The sequence below is a fragment of the Lissotriton vulgaris genome, assembly GCF_964263255.1.
Source record: "Lissotriton vulgaris chromosome 9 unlocalized genomic scaffold, aLisVul1.2 SUPER_9_unloc_2, whole genome shotgun sequence".
NCBI classification, from domain to species: Eukaryota; Metazoa; Chordata; class Amphibia; order Caudata; family Salamandridae; genus Lissotriton; species Lissotriton vulgaris.
Window position 1 is genome coordinate 445,366 of NW_028240617.1, and position 16,939 is coordinate 462,304.

A 16,939-nucleotide genomic window follows, 5' to 3' on the forward strand; every position below is an offset into this window, starting at 1 on the left:
AGTTCTTTTTCCCTGGCCTAGGAACTTTTCTGTATCCGAATCCTCAGGGGGTCCTTGTTAAATACTCAAAAAAAAAAAAAAAAAAAAAAAAAGTAAACCAACTGATACAATCTGGATGGGAAATAGAACAGGGTGTGAAACCAGGATTGACAAAATAGGGGAAGGTGATTAAGGAGTAGTTTTTGAGAAGTGATGGATACATTTTGATGAGGAGAGAAACCTGTACCACCGTGGGGTGCGCGTTCTGGATTAATTCATTTGGTGCATAAAAGTCACTTAAAAGAAAGAGGTTAATGGCCATGTTTAAAGGAGGAGGTTTCAAATGGGAAAGAGAATTGTGTCATAGGTAAAGTGATAAGAGGCTTAAAGTAGGGAGGGGAACGCAAAGTTGAATATAATGTTCAGAAAAGAACAATATATTTATTAATGTTTTTGGACAAGAAGGTCCATGGGATGAGAGATTAGCTTTAGTACTGTTAACACTGTTAGAAATATTTTTGTAATAGCTGCAAGTATACTCTTGTGGGATATTCCTAAAGACTATCAATGCACTGAGTGCAATTTTATGAGAGAATGGTATCCAGAGTACTATTTAAAAGAAAAACGGTTTACAACTGGCATCACATGAAATGCAGGAATTTGAGAGGATGTGGTGTGAAACAAGTGTATTTTTTTTAAATCCCACAGTTAGATGAGATTGTAGAAAAAGCCAACAGATTGTTAAAAGGCGCAACTTAAAGGACAGGCAGCTAGAGCGAGGCAACTTGTAAAGGAAGAAGTGGATGAAATGGTGTGAACTTATCAGCCTGATAACAAAGTTTGAACCAGAGAGAATTTTCAATTCAGAAAGAGGTGGAAGGTAAATAACTTAGGTGCAAAAGACAGATTGGATCAAGAAGTAATGGTATCTCTGAACGTTTCGAAGTAAAAAACATAAAAGAAATCTATATTGTTTTGGTCAATGGGCTAAGGTGGAGCAGGAGGGCTGCTTTATTTCAGAGAGGAAAGTGAGGACAGAATGGTAATAGTGGAGAAGAAAGGTTATGGAGATGGGTTCAGGACTGCAGTGAGTTTGTTGGTGGATGACAGTGAGATGCCAGCCAACAGGTGTGACCTGGAAATAACGAGAAATGGAAAGATGTGTGGCACTGGCAATGAGTAGATCAGTGGAAATGGTTCAGAGCAGAGGTATGTAGTGGGTTCTACGTAACGCATTAGTACCAGGTTAAATTATATGTTAGCTTACATTCTTAGATTTGTTTTTTGACAGTTCTGTTGTCACAGACACACTGAATGTATCATGAATGTGTTTGTTGACTTACACTGTTATATAGTGTTTTATCCTTTTTTTAAATGGGACTGTGGCATAATTCTGCTTTGCCCTGGTATGAAAGTACCTTGTGTGTTACACCAAGGCAGGTGAAAAAAGAGAGGTACCCCTTAACTGAAGTCAAGGGAAATGGGGTTCACCAACCAACCAACCAAAGGAGCGCCTAAGTCATGCCCCAGAGACGTGAGTATTCGTTCCCTCTACGTAGAGGGAACGAATACTCATGTCTCTGGGGCATGACTTAGGCGCCTCTGGTCCCACACAACGCGATTGAAAGTAAAGCGCCGTGTACCAAGAAAGTTCGGCACTATACTGCCACCCAATTTAACAGGTAGACTTATCAGCAAGGCACAAATAGAAGCCACTACAGAAGGGACAGAAGGAATCATATGTCATACCAAACTCGGCTCAGTCTGCTGTACATTTTTAACAATTTACGGATAAGGAACATTAATATAGACCAAGCTTGAAAATTGTTCATGAACATCCGCGGTTTGAGTATTAACGTCATTACAGAGGACGTCTGCACTATCACTATAGATTGGTCCTTCGCACCTAAGAGGAACATATGTACACTACGACAGAAACTGATTCTTTGTCTTGATAAAGGTGGATAGAATTTCAACAAACCACCGAAACGCGTCGACGCCCTAGTACAGTTTGATTCGAGGCTCAGACACTGTTGTTGACACAGTACAATCTTAAAGTGCATAACACCGGTGCCTTAAAAAGAATATCAGAACACACACCTTGTATTGCACAAATTGTATGTCTTACTATTTTTCTGTCTGTTCTTAGCAATATTGCTGGTCAATATTGAATGTGGGATTGTTATTTTATTATTATAATTATTTTAACCTATGTCAAGCAGCTTACTATGTTTTCTGCTTTTTTAATTTTACTGTATACAATAAATTTTGTCAGTTTTTTACTCTAGATTTACTTGTTATAGTTATTGCTTTTTTCCACTTATGGTGCTTATGTACATGACCATGTTCAAGGGAATCTCTGTTTTATATTGGTTACACCAAGGCAGGCACAGGGGTCATCTGGAATATGTGAACTTCATAATAAGCCTGTTTTAACTTCAGCCACTGTGGTGCCTTTACATAGGGATTATCAAAAAACATTCCCACCAAACAAAGTAGATGTTGATATGGCCCTTGTGAATGGATTATTCCCACTGATTAGCGATAATTTTCACCTACATGCAGTGGTATCCAAGTAAAAAACCATGTACATTAAACAAAATGGGAAGTGCCCAATGCTAAGCTGAGATGCAACAAGAAAGTAGAGCTTCTGATCCTTTCAATATTGCACAACAACTGATACCTCCAACAATCCTAACTATGACAAAACAATATCTGTCTTTGGTAACACATTCCTTCAATTGAAAAGAAGCAACAAAAGGCAAAATCATAAATATTTCTCAAACCTTCTCAAACTAAACAAAAAAAACAATATGATTTGTCAAGGGTAACCAATTCAGAACACTCCACAGGAGATGGCACCATGCACTGCTTGCAACAGTACCAAGGTCATAAAAGCAACCAGTGAGGAAACTGGATACATATAACCTCTTAAATTCCTTGGGCACTTGTTCTAGTACCATCCAATCAAAGAACAACCATATAAGTAGTTCTTAACGGGCAAAAACAAAACAGGAGCAAACCGTTTAATTTCCGTTTACAAGAAAACAAAAGAAAGTGGCACCAATAACTCATTACACAATATTCTACATGTTTGGAATATACTGGGATATACAAATATGAATTAAATCAAAGAGATAGTTTCTTGAATAGTATGCCTTGCTGCCCCAGGAATTAAAGGTACAAAGCTAAATTAATCATTTGCAGCGCATCCAAATTGATTAAGAAAAACACCAATTGCACCGCCAATGGAAGATATAAGTCAGAGTCAAATCACAGTTACATGCTGATCATAGCTTTATCCTTGTCAAGATAAATAATTTTGCCAGATTCAGGCAATGTGCATTTCGCCCAATTGCACAGTGGACCTTTACAAAAGGAAAGCTGAGGAAAAGGGCAGGCTCTGGATTGTACAATCCTAGCGATGCATGGTTCTTCATGTCGGTAAAGTGCTAACCATGGAGCACACGAAAGAAGCGAGTGCAGATCTTTCTGATCAAACAATGTAAAAGCTAAAGCATGGCTACAGTAGTTAATCCTTATCAGAAGAACTTTAGTTCCTATATGCATACATATTGTTCACCTGCTTTTTGACCTTATAACAAAATCATCTCATTTAGCCTTATGCTTTGAAATCCCTAGAACGGATAATCTACGTCTGATAAAATAGTTATGCATCATAAAATGTCCAACAGAAAAGTATGGTGAACTAAAAATTGCATGGTAGATACCAGTAAGCTCATATTTATTCCGAATTTGAACATTTTGTGTCCCTTCTTAAGGGTATGTGCAGGTGTAACAGGGGAAGTAGAGGGACCAGGGGGGAGAAAGAGACTGAGAAAGAAAGAGATGGGGTGAAAGAGTGGGCAGCAGAGAGATAGAGAATGGTCATGGATCATTTCCAATAGAAGTCCACAATTAACACACACCTTAGTAAATATAGCTAATACATACCTTAAATGTAACATGTGTATCTGTGAGTAAAGGACCCTCTACTTCTATGATGGGCGTAACTTGATCTCGACTAATAACTTGGATATTCCCCCCTCCTGCAGCATCGGTATCATCAACCACATTCTGACCTGCTGTTCCATCCGCAGTGCTAAGTGCTTTTGCAAGAGTATCAAATGCCCTGCAGATTAAAGTGCATTTTGGAAATGTTACACAGATATCAAGTGGTTGTGTAGTGCGCAATTCCTTCAATATGTTTTTGCATGCAGAGATAATACACAAACACACAGATACACATACAATTGTACAAACTATTTCCAAACTTAGGTTCTCAGACAAACTTTAAAATCTACATTTAGAGAGGATAAGAAACGTATGTATATTTTGAAAGGTATCTTGAGTATTGGAAACATTATCTCGAATACTTCTAAACAAATACAGATAGGCTTCCATTTTACAGATCAATATCTTAATTCTTTTACAAATACAATTTGTATATTCCCATGATGCGAATACCTTTTTTTCAGAATCAAGGGCAGAGCATGGCTCCTTTCATAACCTTGGTTCTCCGGTCTAATTTACTTTATAATATGGATCCACATCCCAAAGGTCCTACCATGGGACACTGCAATCCAGTAAAAGATCACACAATGACCATGCAATAAAATTAATTATTTCACATTACTCTTTTATATACCTCACTAGTAAAACTTCAGAATTATTGCCAAAGAACAGAGGTTTAAGAAAAATGAATAGTACCTGTGTAACCGAAGGAGAAATATCTAACTTTTATGAGAACACCATCACAGGCAAAAAAAACGTATTAAATAATTATATTGTCGGTCATGAGTTCCTTGAAAAGAGTACCACTTTGGTATTCTTTAATAGTCCCATTGATAACACACAACAATTCATATGAGAATAGATTTTTAGTCTGTTTAGTTTAAGACACAAAGGTAAATTTGTTCATAAGGGCATGTTTATTACTGAATTTAACTTGTTTTTATACATGCCAGGAATTTTTGGAAGGGATTCCTGGCAGGTGTAAACCAAGTTTTGATGCTGAAGAGCTCCCCTACCCGGAGTACGGAGATCTCTGCAGCTAAAAGTCATATTTAAGTGGTGGGAAGTGGGGGTTCCAAGGTGTGAATTTCCATGGCAGTTTTGGACCACTCACAAAAGTACTTTTGGAGGCATTCACAAACTCATTTCACTCCACTTTCCTCTGTAGAAACCGTTTTACATTTACTGTCGCACAGGGCCAGTATTACTCTCCTTATACAGTGAGAAGTGGGGAGGGCTTATCACACAGGCATACACTGGCTCTTTAAATATGTCATCAGCATGACAACATGCCAAGGAACATGGGCAGACATTGTGTTGTCTTTATGAGTGGATGACAGTGCATCAAAGAGGAAGTCCTGTTCAAATGAATGTTTATGTACCTGGACTCCATGAAATGTAACAGCGCTAGCAAAATCACTTGCTGGTAAGCACTAGCATCCTCAGGATGGGGAGGGACGAGCTGCATACAGATCTGGATCGTTAGGAGTTATGGGGTCTGTATCATAAGTGTCCCATGGATCAGGGTCCGCTAATGGTTCTCCTATAACCCCTTTATAAAAAAATAACCCCTTTGTGAGACCTGGCGTTGTATTATCCAGTGGATCATGATGTGGAGATGAAGGAGAAGGAGGGGAATGGTGGAGGTGGTGATGATGGAAGAGGTGGGGCGGGGGAGGGTGGTTCAGAAGGATGATGCAAAAGGCTGGTAGCCCTGTCCTTTGTCTTCTTTTTGAGAGGTGTAGGGACGTCCAATTCCTCCTCATAAGTTAACTGCCTCTTCAGTGGAGGAGAGGCTATAATTTGCCCTGCGGCAAATGTGGATGTTTCTTTGTCTAATGTCCATTTTTTCAAGTATAGGCTCGACAGGGGACTTGGAAACCGAGAACTGCTTCAAGGGTTTTGACTCGATTAATCTCGGAATCGAGGGGGTAATTGGTGACTTTTTGTACGCCACTGAAGAAGAGGGAGTCAGCTGCTTTGTCGGTCCCGAAGGCTTAGTGGAGACTGAGGAATGTGCTCGATCCGAGGCAGTCAAACCCGAGGACATAGCCCTAGTGAAGGCTTTCAGTGCCGAGCCTGTAGGCAGGGCATCAGAAGTATCTTTTCGGATCAGACAATGGCCAGATGGTTTTGGCGGTCCGGTGACCTCTAAGAGGGGGGAAGGGTGAATGTTTGAAAGCCTTTTTGGGCGGAGAATCATGGTCTGGGGCAACAGTACTCATGCGCTGCCTGAGTGACAGGGTGTACTCCAATACATCCTCCACATTGAAGCCGCAGAACGCTTTTTTGTCCACTTCGGCCGCAGTCTCTTCCTGGGTGTGCTCCTCACCGAAAAGGTTGGGAGTATCGTTTTCGCGGTAGCGTGGCATCTCCAGTCAACATGCGCTTCGATCACAAAGTGTGTGTTTTTTATCTGAAAGACTTGCAGGTACCCTCACAGTGATCAGGAAACAGGCAAAGGTTGCGCACCTGGTGTTGGTCGGTGTGTGAATATTGGGCGTCACACTGCGGGCAAAATCAAAATGGTTTCCATCCCACCAGAAACGCATCTTCAGTACCAACGGTGCACATAAAAGTAACCCCATGATGGGCAGCACCCAGAAGGGTGATCGGTTGCTGTCTAAACCGACAAAGGTTTTCAAGCGGCGCAGTAATTGAAAAAGTGCAATTGAGATACACTATACCGTCAAAGACAGGACCGAAGACTCGTACTGTGTGGAGTTGAATATGGAGGAGAGGCACACACGTCCGCGGAGAGAAAACAATCTAACAAAGGAGTCGAGGTCCATGTGCAATATCACCAAGAGGAGGAGTCACTCTACCAAGTGACTCAAAAGACTACTTTGCAGAACAAGTTACACAACTCCAACCTGAACACTAGATGGCAGGAGTATGCAGAGCATGTGTATCTACAGCCACACATGCCATCGAACATTTTTCCACGTGCAGAAAGGAAAATGCTACTTACCAGTATGCATCTGTTCTTGGCATGTAGAGCTGCAGATTCTCACACTTAGCATTAAATCGCCATCTGGTGTTGGCTCGAATGCTTGCACATTGTTGTTGTCTTGGAAGAAGTCTTTATAGTGACGAGATAAGTGACTCCTCCCTTAGACGATAGTGCGCATACAACTGGAACAGATACAGGTACCAGGGAGGCGAATGGTGTGTGAGAATCTGCAGCGCTACATGACAAGAACAGATGCATACTGGTAAGTAGCATTTTCCGTTCTAGGCATATAAGCTGCAGATCTCACTTTATCACCTGTATCACCTGTATCGGTTGCAGTAGTTTGAAAGGGGGTTTTAAGAACAGCTTGGCCTACATCAGCTTGCTGCTTGGCTTGCACGTCAACACAATAGTGTTTAGTGAAGGTGTGTGTTGTAGACCATGTTGCTGCTTTACAGATGTCTTCTAGGGGAATGTTCCCTAATAAAGCCACAGAGGCTCCTATTTTGCGTGTGGAGTGCGCTCTAGGAGGAATTGTTAATATGTGTTTCGCTTTTTGGTAGCTTATTTGAATACATTTAACGATCCACCTTACAATCCCAGCTTTAGCGATGGGATTTCCTTTATGCGGTGGGGAGAAAGCTACAAACAATTGTTTTGTTTTGCAAATTGATTTGGTTCTGTCAATGTAATAAAGTAGGGCTCTTTTAACATCCAGGGTGTGTAGAACTCTCTCTGCTACGGAGTCTGGGTTTTGAAAAAAACCCTGGTAACTCCACTGACTGATTAAGATGAAATGTAGAGATTACTTTAGGAAGGAATTTTGGGTCTGTTCTGAGGACCACTTTGTTACGAAGTAATTGTAAGAATGGTTCCTGTATGGTGAAAGCCTGGATCTCACTTACTACTTTCCATGTGAGGAACTGTAGTTTGCATTTGTGTAAAGTTTCAAATGGGGTCCAATGAGCCTGGTAAGAACAATATTTAGGTTCCACACTGGAGAGGGAGGTAACCTAAAAGGAATGATTCTTTTTAGGCCCTCCAAAAAGGCTTTAATTGCAGGGACTCTAAATAGTGACAAAAGTGACAAGTGTTGTCTGTTTTGTAAGTAAGCACCAAGTGCTGCTAGATGTAAACGTATGGATGAATATGCCAGATTACATCTCTGCAAGTGCAGTAGATAGCAAATGATATTCTGGATGGAAGCATCTAGTTGACCAATATGATTATTGGTGCAGTAAATGGCAAATCTTTTCCATTTTGCAGCATAGCAAGCTCTAATAGTAGGTCGTCTGGCCTCTTTAATGATGTTCATACAGTCCGGTGGTAGGTTAAGGTAACCGAACTCTAGGACATTAGGAGCCAGATTGCTAGTTTTAGCTGATCTGGATCTGGATGTCTGATCTCTCCATGGTTCTGCGTTAGCAGGGATGGGGACAGGCTCAGTTTTTGGTGCAGAACTAGGGAGAGTTCCAACAGCGTTGTGAACCACGGTTGGCGTGCCCATGTGGGAGCCACTAAAATTAGTTTGAGAGATTGTTGTCGGAGCTTGCGTACCACTAGTGGGATCAGAGGGATTGTTGGAAAAGCGTAGGCAAATCTGCCTGACCAGGTCATCCATATCGCATTGCCCTTGGACAATGAGTGTGGAAACCTTGCTGCGAAGGTTTGGCATTTTGCGTTGTCATGTTTGGCAAACAGATCTATGTCTGGTTGGCCAAAAATGTGGAAAAATGGTAGAAGAACTTGGAGATGTAGTTCTCATTCGTGAATCTATTGTGTATGTCGACTTAACAGATCTGTAATCTGATTGTGAACTCCTGGAAGGTGTTCGGCCAGTGGATATATATTTTGTGGGATGGACCATCTCCAAATGTTCTGTGCAAGCTAGGACAGTTGCAGAGAATGTGTGCCTCTTTGCTTTTGTATGTAGTACCTGGCTGTCATGTTGTCTGTCCGAATCAAGACAGCTTTGTTTTGTACATGTACTTGGAAAGATTTTAGTGCTAGGAATATTGCTAGTAGATCTAAGTGATTGATGTGGAGCACTTTTTGTTGAGTGGTCCATCTGCCCTGAGTTGTATGTTCGAGGCGATGGGCTCCCCATCCTGTGAGTGATGCGTCTGTTGTGAGTACTATCTGTGGAACAGGTTCGAGGAACGGCCGCCCTTTGGACGAGTTCTTTGTGTTCCACCACTGCAGAGAGCGATGTGTGCGGCTGTCCACCAACATCAGATCTGTAAGTTGTCCTTGAGCCTGATTCCACTGATGTGCTAGACATTTCTGTAATGGACGCATTTGAAGTCTTGCATATGGCACAATAAAAATGCAAGATGCCATCATGCCTATAAGCTGCATGAATACTATGGCTGGGAGAGAGTGTTGGACTTGAAATTGTGTGACGAGGGGTTGTATGCTTGCTATCCTGGCTGGACTGGGATATGCTAGAGCTGTGGAGGAGTTTATTGTGGCCCCCAGATATTGGTGTATATGAGAGGGCTGGAGATGCAACTTGACTTAGTTGATCATGAACCCCAAGTTGTGTAATGTATGAATGGTTTGATGAGTGTGTTGAACACACTGATTGAATGACTTGGCTTTTATGAGCCAGTCGTCTGGATATGGGAAGACATGGATCTGTTGTCTTCTTAGATGTGCTGCTACTACTGCAAGGCACTTTGTGAACATTCTGGGTGCAGTTGTGACTCCGAATAGAAGGACTTTGAACTGATAGTGTTGTCCGTCCACTACAAACCTTAGATACTTCCTGTGAGAAGGATGTATGGGAATGTGGAAGTAGGCGTCCTTGAGATCTAGTGTGGCAAGGAAGTTGCCTTGTTGTAGTAGCAGGCGCACTTGTTGGAAAGTGATCATATGAAAGTGATCTGAGTGTATATTTAGGTTGAGGGGTCTGAGATCAAGTATTGGTCTTAGAGTCCGGTCTCTGCCTCGTTCCGGCGTAAGCGAGAACATATCCAGTTCTTTGAAGGAGATAACCAGTCCTATGCCCGTTCGAGGAGAGTTTTATTAAATTTTAAGCTATACAGCCAAGCACCTTAAAGATCTGAAAAACAGAAAAGACACCCCATTACAGGGAGCTCATCCTATGTGAAAGAGGATTAAGATTTGAAAGACTGAAGAAATATACTGAATACCAAAAATATACCAGCTTGGATCTTCTCCCTCATACAGAAGGGAGAGGGTGCCAGTCACCACTTACTGAAGCGAGTAACCCCAGTTAAAGAAGTCCTGAAGAAGGTGCCACAGTACCACTTGTTCTGCATCGAAACGCGTCGATACATTCTTTACACACAGAGAATCCAACCAGGGCCCAGTGAACAACTGATGTACATGCACTATTGTTACTGTTGTTTATATTGATAAAAGAACGACAGGCCTTTGGATCCAGAGACAAACAGTGGCAAAAATATCAAGAAGCCACAGTTAATCTAGGGGGTTGTTTACCAATAGGTCTTTGACTATTGCTTTCACGTGTAAATCATGATGTGATGAAATGTTATGTATGTATTTTTCTTTGTCTTTAATTCTAAAATTGGAGCTGTTAATATATATGATGAAGTGTTATGATTAACTGTTTTTACTTTTCCTTTTCAAAGAATATTTCTTTGAAATTTTAAACTATGTTGTTCAAGCGCTTATCTTTTTATGTATATGTTTTTTATTAAAAATAGATTGTGAACGATCCAATTTTGGTGTGGAAATTAATATGTATTCCCTATAGTGTAGTATACTAGTTTTTCCTGTTTAAGTCTGTATGTGTACCTATAGTGGTATGAAAGTATAACGAGTGTTCACCCAGGGATTTCCTTTTGACTTATTGTCATTGTACCCTGTTCCCTGGAGATAGTGGGGTACCCTCTCTCTAGATACCCACTCACAACTTGCACCAGCCAAATGCACCCGGCCACCAGCTACGGCTCACAATCTCTCACTTCTCCGCCGGTGCTCCCATCCATCCAGTGGCCCGGGCACCAGGAAGGCGACACATGTCCTGCCAGTCTCGGCGTGCTCCCAAGTGACCTTCCTCCACTGCTGCGCACAGGACTTTGCTGGACCCCACTCCAGGCCGGGCACACCCCCGCAGCTCTTCAGCCGCGTCCACTGATGGCCGACCTGCCCCCCGAACACCAGACGAACAGTCCCGCTGCAGTAGTCGCCACCTCGGGCGGCGCTAAAATCCAGCACCCGGCTCCGCCACAGGTCTCCAGGCCTCACCCTTCAACGGCCCCAGCTCAGCCACGAGGAGAGGATCGGGCCACAACAGCGGCTGTCCGCTCCCAGCAGTAGTCCCTCTGAGGCCGCAGATGCCGCGCAGGAGTTTAGGGAGCATCCATACCTCCGGGCCTCACTCCGCCTTTCAAGCTGTCACCAGCACGCCGGGCCCGGGGGGTCATGAAACTCGAGGCACCGGCTTCTCCACCCCATACCAGGCCGAGGAACACCGCTTCTCCTCCCTCCGACTCCAGGCACCGCAGCGCTCTGCAAACGTCACCGGAGCGCAGCAGCTCGGACTAGCGCACCGTGTCTTTTCTCCGGGCAGCAGGGCATATCGGCGGAACAGGATATTAGGCGGATAATTCACGAGCGGAACGGAGCTCTACTAGGTTGCGTCCGCCATGTTGGCCCGCATAGCCACGCCCACTGTGCGGGAATTTTGCTCTACACGGGGGGCATTTTTTTTAATCGCGTCCTTTCCTTGAGCCGTAGGCCTCACGGCGTGGATAGGCCCAGTGGCCCGCGTCGACGACCGGAATCGAGCGGATGAAAGTTGTGTCGAAGCTGAAGATGTTCGAAGTCAATCTGAGGGGTTTATGGAAGTCTCTTTGCGTCAAAGTAATTTGAAATATAGATTTCAAACCGGAGCGCAAACATTGCATCCGAACCCAATGGCTGAAAAAACAAACAATCTAAGGATGGAGTCGATGCCTATACGCACTATCGTCTAAGGGAGGAGTCACCTATCTCGTGACTACAAAGACTTCTTCCAAGACAAAAACAACATGCAAGCATCCAAGCCCAACACCAGATGGCAATCTAATGTTAAGTGTGAGATCTGCAGCTCATATGCCTCGAACAAAAAGGTGTTTGTACAGGGGATATAGTTTCCCTCGTGCAGACTTTTCTGCTATATATAACTCTGCATTGAGATTAGGATATCGTAGGAAATGTCACAAGATCCTTACCAGGAGTACACCTGTGAACATGCGCCTAGCACAGCTTTCAATACATACATCTGTAAATGTTTCTGAATAGGGCCAAACAATTTATGGGGCTACTATACATTTCACCAGTAGAGTGAAATAATAACTCTTTTGGAAAAAGCATGGCCTGGAAAGAAATATTTCTGGATGAAATTAAACTGTTAAACCACTTAAGGCATTCGCTATGAAGTTTGTATTTACCTGATAAAAAGACACAAAATGTTTACTGGTGGGATGGGAATGTCACTTGCATGGGGATACAAGTGTGATCCCCTGCCCTGAGTAACTCACAGTGTATTTGGTTTTCTGAACCTAGCCTCATACTAATCTCGTGTCTGTGCAGAGGCCTAGGCCTGTTGCTTGACATGAGTGAGGTCCTGGACCTGTTCTGTGATCTGGAGAGGCGCACCAAGCATGCCCTCATTGTACTGGTAGCAAACTACTATCCCAGTTAATAATACATAGAGCACAGACAAGACAGGCCAGAATCATGGGGAGGAGGACTTGGTATTATATACCGTAATACACTTCAATGCTCTATTTTCAACTCACAGACCTGAAAGGGGAGTAACGTCTTGGCTTCTGCTTTCAAGTTGACGGCTCCGCCTCCTTCCCGGGAGCTCTGATTTATCGCCCACCGGGCCCAAATTCCCGCTTTTTAGATCTGCCTGGAGACTCTCTGGGCCCTTTAATTCTCAGATACTCCACCTTAACCCTTTTTGGGGATTTCTACTTGTATTTAGAATGAAAGAACAAACACGGAGTCAGAAACTTTAGGTACTCTAAAACCTTGGGACTGGAGCAGTTGGTATGTTCCTGCACACACAGTGCAGATGTATCTGCTCAAATCTATGCTCCCTAAAGATTAATGCCTTAGTGCCCATGTCATGGTCAGATTACGGGTTCATACTCTTTGAGATTAAACGCAAGTGCGCCAACACCCCACTTGGTCCCATCCATGAAACCCCTAAAATGGTGCGGAAATGGAACAAAACGATAGCTAATTGAGACCTCAGGATTGATGCGCTGAATCTCAGACCCAACACATCAGGAGATCCCACCACTTCAATTGCTGGATGTCTATGGTCAGCAACTCCCTGGAAGAGTCGGTCTAAAAAGGAAACATACCAACAAAGTCTCATCCCCCTGGTGCATTCAAAAGCTGACAGATCTACATCTACAATGTAGACAGCTAGAACGTAGATGGCGAACAGACTATGAACCAGAGGAACTTATCCAGTTCAAACGGGCCCTTAAAACCTATCGTCAACAAATTAAATTGGAAAAGCAATTATATTACACTAAACTGCTTACGCTGACTGATTCAGATAAAAAAACTATCTCTAAAATTGTGAAATCATTCAAGCACCCAAAAATAACTGGAACATGATATCCCTCCATCAGACTCTTTGCAATCAAATAGCTGACTTTTTTGAATAGATAATACAAAATCTACAAACTGACTTCAAGGAGACATCTCCCCCGCTATAGACCTACTATCAGAAACCTAAAACGAGGGTCTTAACTTCCAACCTTTTCACATGATTAGTATGAAATAATCCTGTGAAGCCATTCTGTCCTGCATGTCAGGATCCCCTTTTGATCCCTGCCCTCCGGAGGTACTGCACGCCCTTATCGACACAGTCAACACATTCATTAACAGCATAATTAATTCCTCACTCTCAGAAGTACCCCCGGATAGGAAACTTGCTGCAGTCAAGCCCCTGCAGAAAAAGCAATTTCCCGATCCTACCACTCTTTCCAACCTCCGGCTCAACACCCTATTACCCTGTCTCCGTAAAATGACTGAGAAACTAGTCAATAGTCAACTGACAAAATTTTTAGAAGAAACTAATACTCTGTATCAGGCCATCACACTCCACAGAATCTGCACTACTACTTACCACAAGAACCCCTAAAATTTGCTCTGGATGAAGGGACAAATGCATTGCTAATTCTTTAAGCTTTATCAGCCACCTTTGATACTATATCCCATGATATTCTACTATACTATCTGAAGGCCCGTGGCATCTCCCATCGGGCCCAGGCCTTGCTGAAATCCTTCCTGACAAACCGCAGACAAGTAGTCACTCTTGGGCACTATCAGTCAGCCGAGAAACCCTTGCACGCGTGTTCTGCACCAAGCCGAGTGTTGTTCAATGCACATATGGCCTCCTTCATAGAATTTATATCATCATTTAATATTGAAACCACCTCTTAAGCTAATGACACTCAGTTAATCCTAGCGTTAGACAAACATTCTACCAGCACAGAAGAGAACTTCCAACTGTCTCACTGGATGAAATGTAACCACTTGAATTGTAATACTAAAAAAACAGATCATGCTACAAGGCAAATCCAACACTTTCACTCCTGGTTGCTGGTGGCCGATAGACAACCCCCCCCCCCCACCTCCTCCTAACACGGTAGAGGTAGTTAACAATCTTAGGGTGATATTTGATATGACTCTCACCTTTTGTCCACAAGCACAAGCAGTGGCTGGGAAGTGTATCCACTGATAAAATACCTAAATACGTTCTTTGACTTACTCCCAAGTACAGCAAGAAAAACTATGACTGCAGCCCTTATTACCTCCAAACTGGATTACTGTAGCAGCCTTTATGCAGGCGCCAACAAGTCAATTTTTAAAAAGCTCCAGACTGTTCAACACGCAGCAGCCCATCTGGTGCTTAAACTTCTGCGCTGCTCCTCAGCAGCTCTAAAGTCACTGCACTGGTTACCCGTCCACAAAAGAGTGCTATTCAAGATACTCGTAATCACCTTCATGGCGTTTAGACCATCAGGTCCTAAATACCTTTCAGCTAGATTCACACCCTATGTTACCCCACGCCTCCTTAGGTCCTCATCAACACACCTATTTAAACCCCCTCTTTTTATATGTAAAACGAGGGGGGGGGGGATTAAAAAAAACCACTGTAGCCATTCTTGGGGCAAAAGCATGGAATACACTCCCGGTCATCTCTGCCTCATCCACTCAGAACTGTGCTTCAGGAAAGACTATAAAACCTGGATCTTTTGAGCCTCTGACTCCCTGTGCCTTTCAATTATGTAACCCTTCCGCACTAGGTGATAGTCTCTGTTGGAGCAACATATATGAAATCGCCAGGATAGTGACAGACAGACACACACACATACACTCACTCTCTTTTGGGAATCCATAATTGTGATCAGACCTTTTTATCAGAGTCACTGGAGTGGAGGCTTCAATGAGATAACCTGAATCCTAGAACTAATATCTAAAGAAGAGGTTATGTTGTTTTCCCAGACAGTGAACGCTTATTGCTCACATTCTTGAAGTTGGAGGGAGGAGACCTAGACACTAGAGTGGAAAAGAAGAGACAAGGGCCACTCAGGAAAATACTGAGCCCTTTAGCTGAGATGAGTTGCGGATTAGTCTTTCTGTATCATTTCTATCTGATAGATGATGGGGATGAAAAGTGGGACTGTAGTCTGTTATTACCAGTGAAATGGACCCCCAGTCTTTCATCGTTTTCCTGATCTCTTTTTAGTGAGGATTACAAAATGGAGTGCTCCACAGAGTACACAAAGGACAGCAGTGCTAGTGTCTGCCTGAAAGCCAGGTTTCTAGAGGTAAGAGGACATCATCTGAGTCTTTACTTGCTGGAGGAAGCTGTTTGTCTGGCTTAAAGACCTAGAGGCCAACTTGTCTGGAGAGAGGGAAAGAGGCTGTCAACCCTACAGGATGAGTGATTTTCCACATGAGCCAGATGCAGTAAAATACCGGTGTTGATGGCATCTGCAAGAAGGAATATAGATGAGAGTAATCTGTGTGCTCCAGGTGTCAGTGGGCAATAGACTATTTGCGGTCCCAGATGGGAGCCACGGAATCACAGCTGCCCAATGCCACTTCCTTTAGGATTGCAAATGCAGCTGCCTTGTGCCTCTGTGTCACAAAGAAATGTGATAGTAACTTATCTGTCTCTGTGACTCAAAGGACCATTGCAGCGGCTTTGCACTGATAGACCTCATCTGTAGATAGAGGCTTGCCAGGGTGCCACTTGGGCCCCAGAGACCAAGGCCCAGCACAAGCAGCATAGCCTGTGCCAAGCCTAGCACCCACAAGTTGGCCAGAGTGTGGCTGTAATGAGATCCATCCACATTGCACCATGGACAATCCAGGTTACCTGTTTTGCTGACTCCAAGGGCTCTCCATCTTCTGCTCCCACTCTTCAGTTGCAGCATCACTGTAGCCAAATGAAGCCGCATCGGAACCGCAGTATGCTCTCTCCCCCAGAAGGAGAGAAACTGCGTGCTGCTTATGGCTGACTGCTGCCCAACAGATAAACGCCTTCTGGACTTACTATGGTGAAAGACTGCATGAACCATGAACGACTGAGCAAATAAACAATTCATAAGGAAAATAATCTACGCCCGAGCCTAAAGTCATGCTATAACCACTCAGACCAGAAAGTAGGAGAACGCAAGAGCGAGGAATATGACTATGACTGAGGAGCAAACAGTTCCGGCACCGAGTTCACTAAATTGTACCAGGCCATTATTCAATGTGTAGTATTTAGATTTAATGTGTATAAAAGTGCTTTTCCTTTTCAAAGCAAAGCACAGGATTGGACAATCCGTTATTGCACTTCTGTGTGATACCATGAGCAACTTGAAATATGTGTAAACCCAATTAGCGGAGAACAAAAAAAAGAAAACGTAGTTGGTGCCCATGCACCTTCGCTATAAGAGAAGGAATCACTGAGACCTTCTGACTAAATACTTTTTGAAG

The 16,939-nt window shown here is 43.2% G+C and overlaps 1 protein-coding gene across 3 annotated transcripts in view; it reads right to left on the reverse strand.

Moving 5' to 3' along the window:
* LOC147672942 (nuclear receptor subfamily 2 group C member 2-like) overlaps positions 1-16,939 on the reverse strand; it is a 343,617-nt gene that overhangs the window by 119,831 nt on the left and 206,847 nt on the right. For all 3 annotated transcript variants that reach the window (XM_086947899.1, XM_086947900.1, XM_086947898.1), the window contains exon 9: positions 3,934-4,111. In XM_086947899.1, the coding sequence (XP_086804025.1) occupies positions 3,934-4,111 (178 nt within the window). The remainder of the gene's footprint in view (positions 1-3,933; positions 4,112-16,939) is intronic.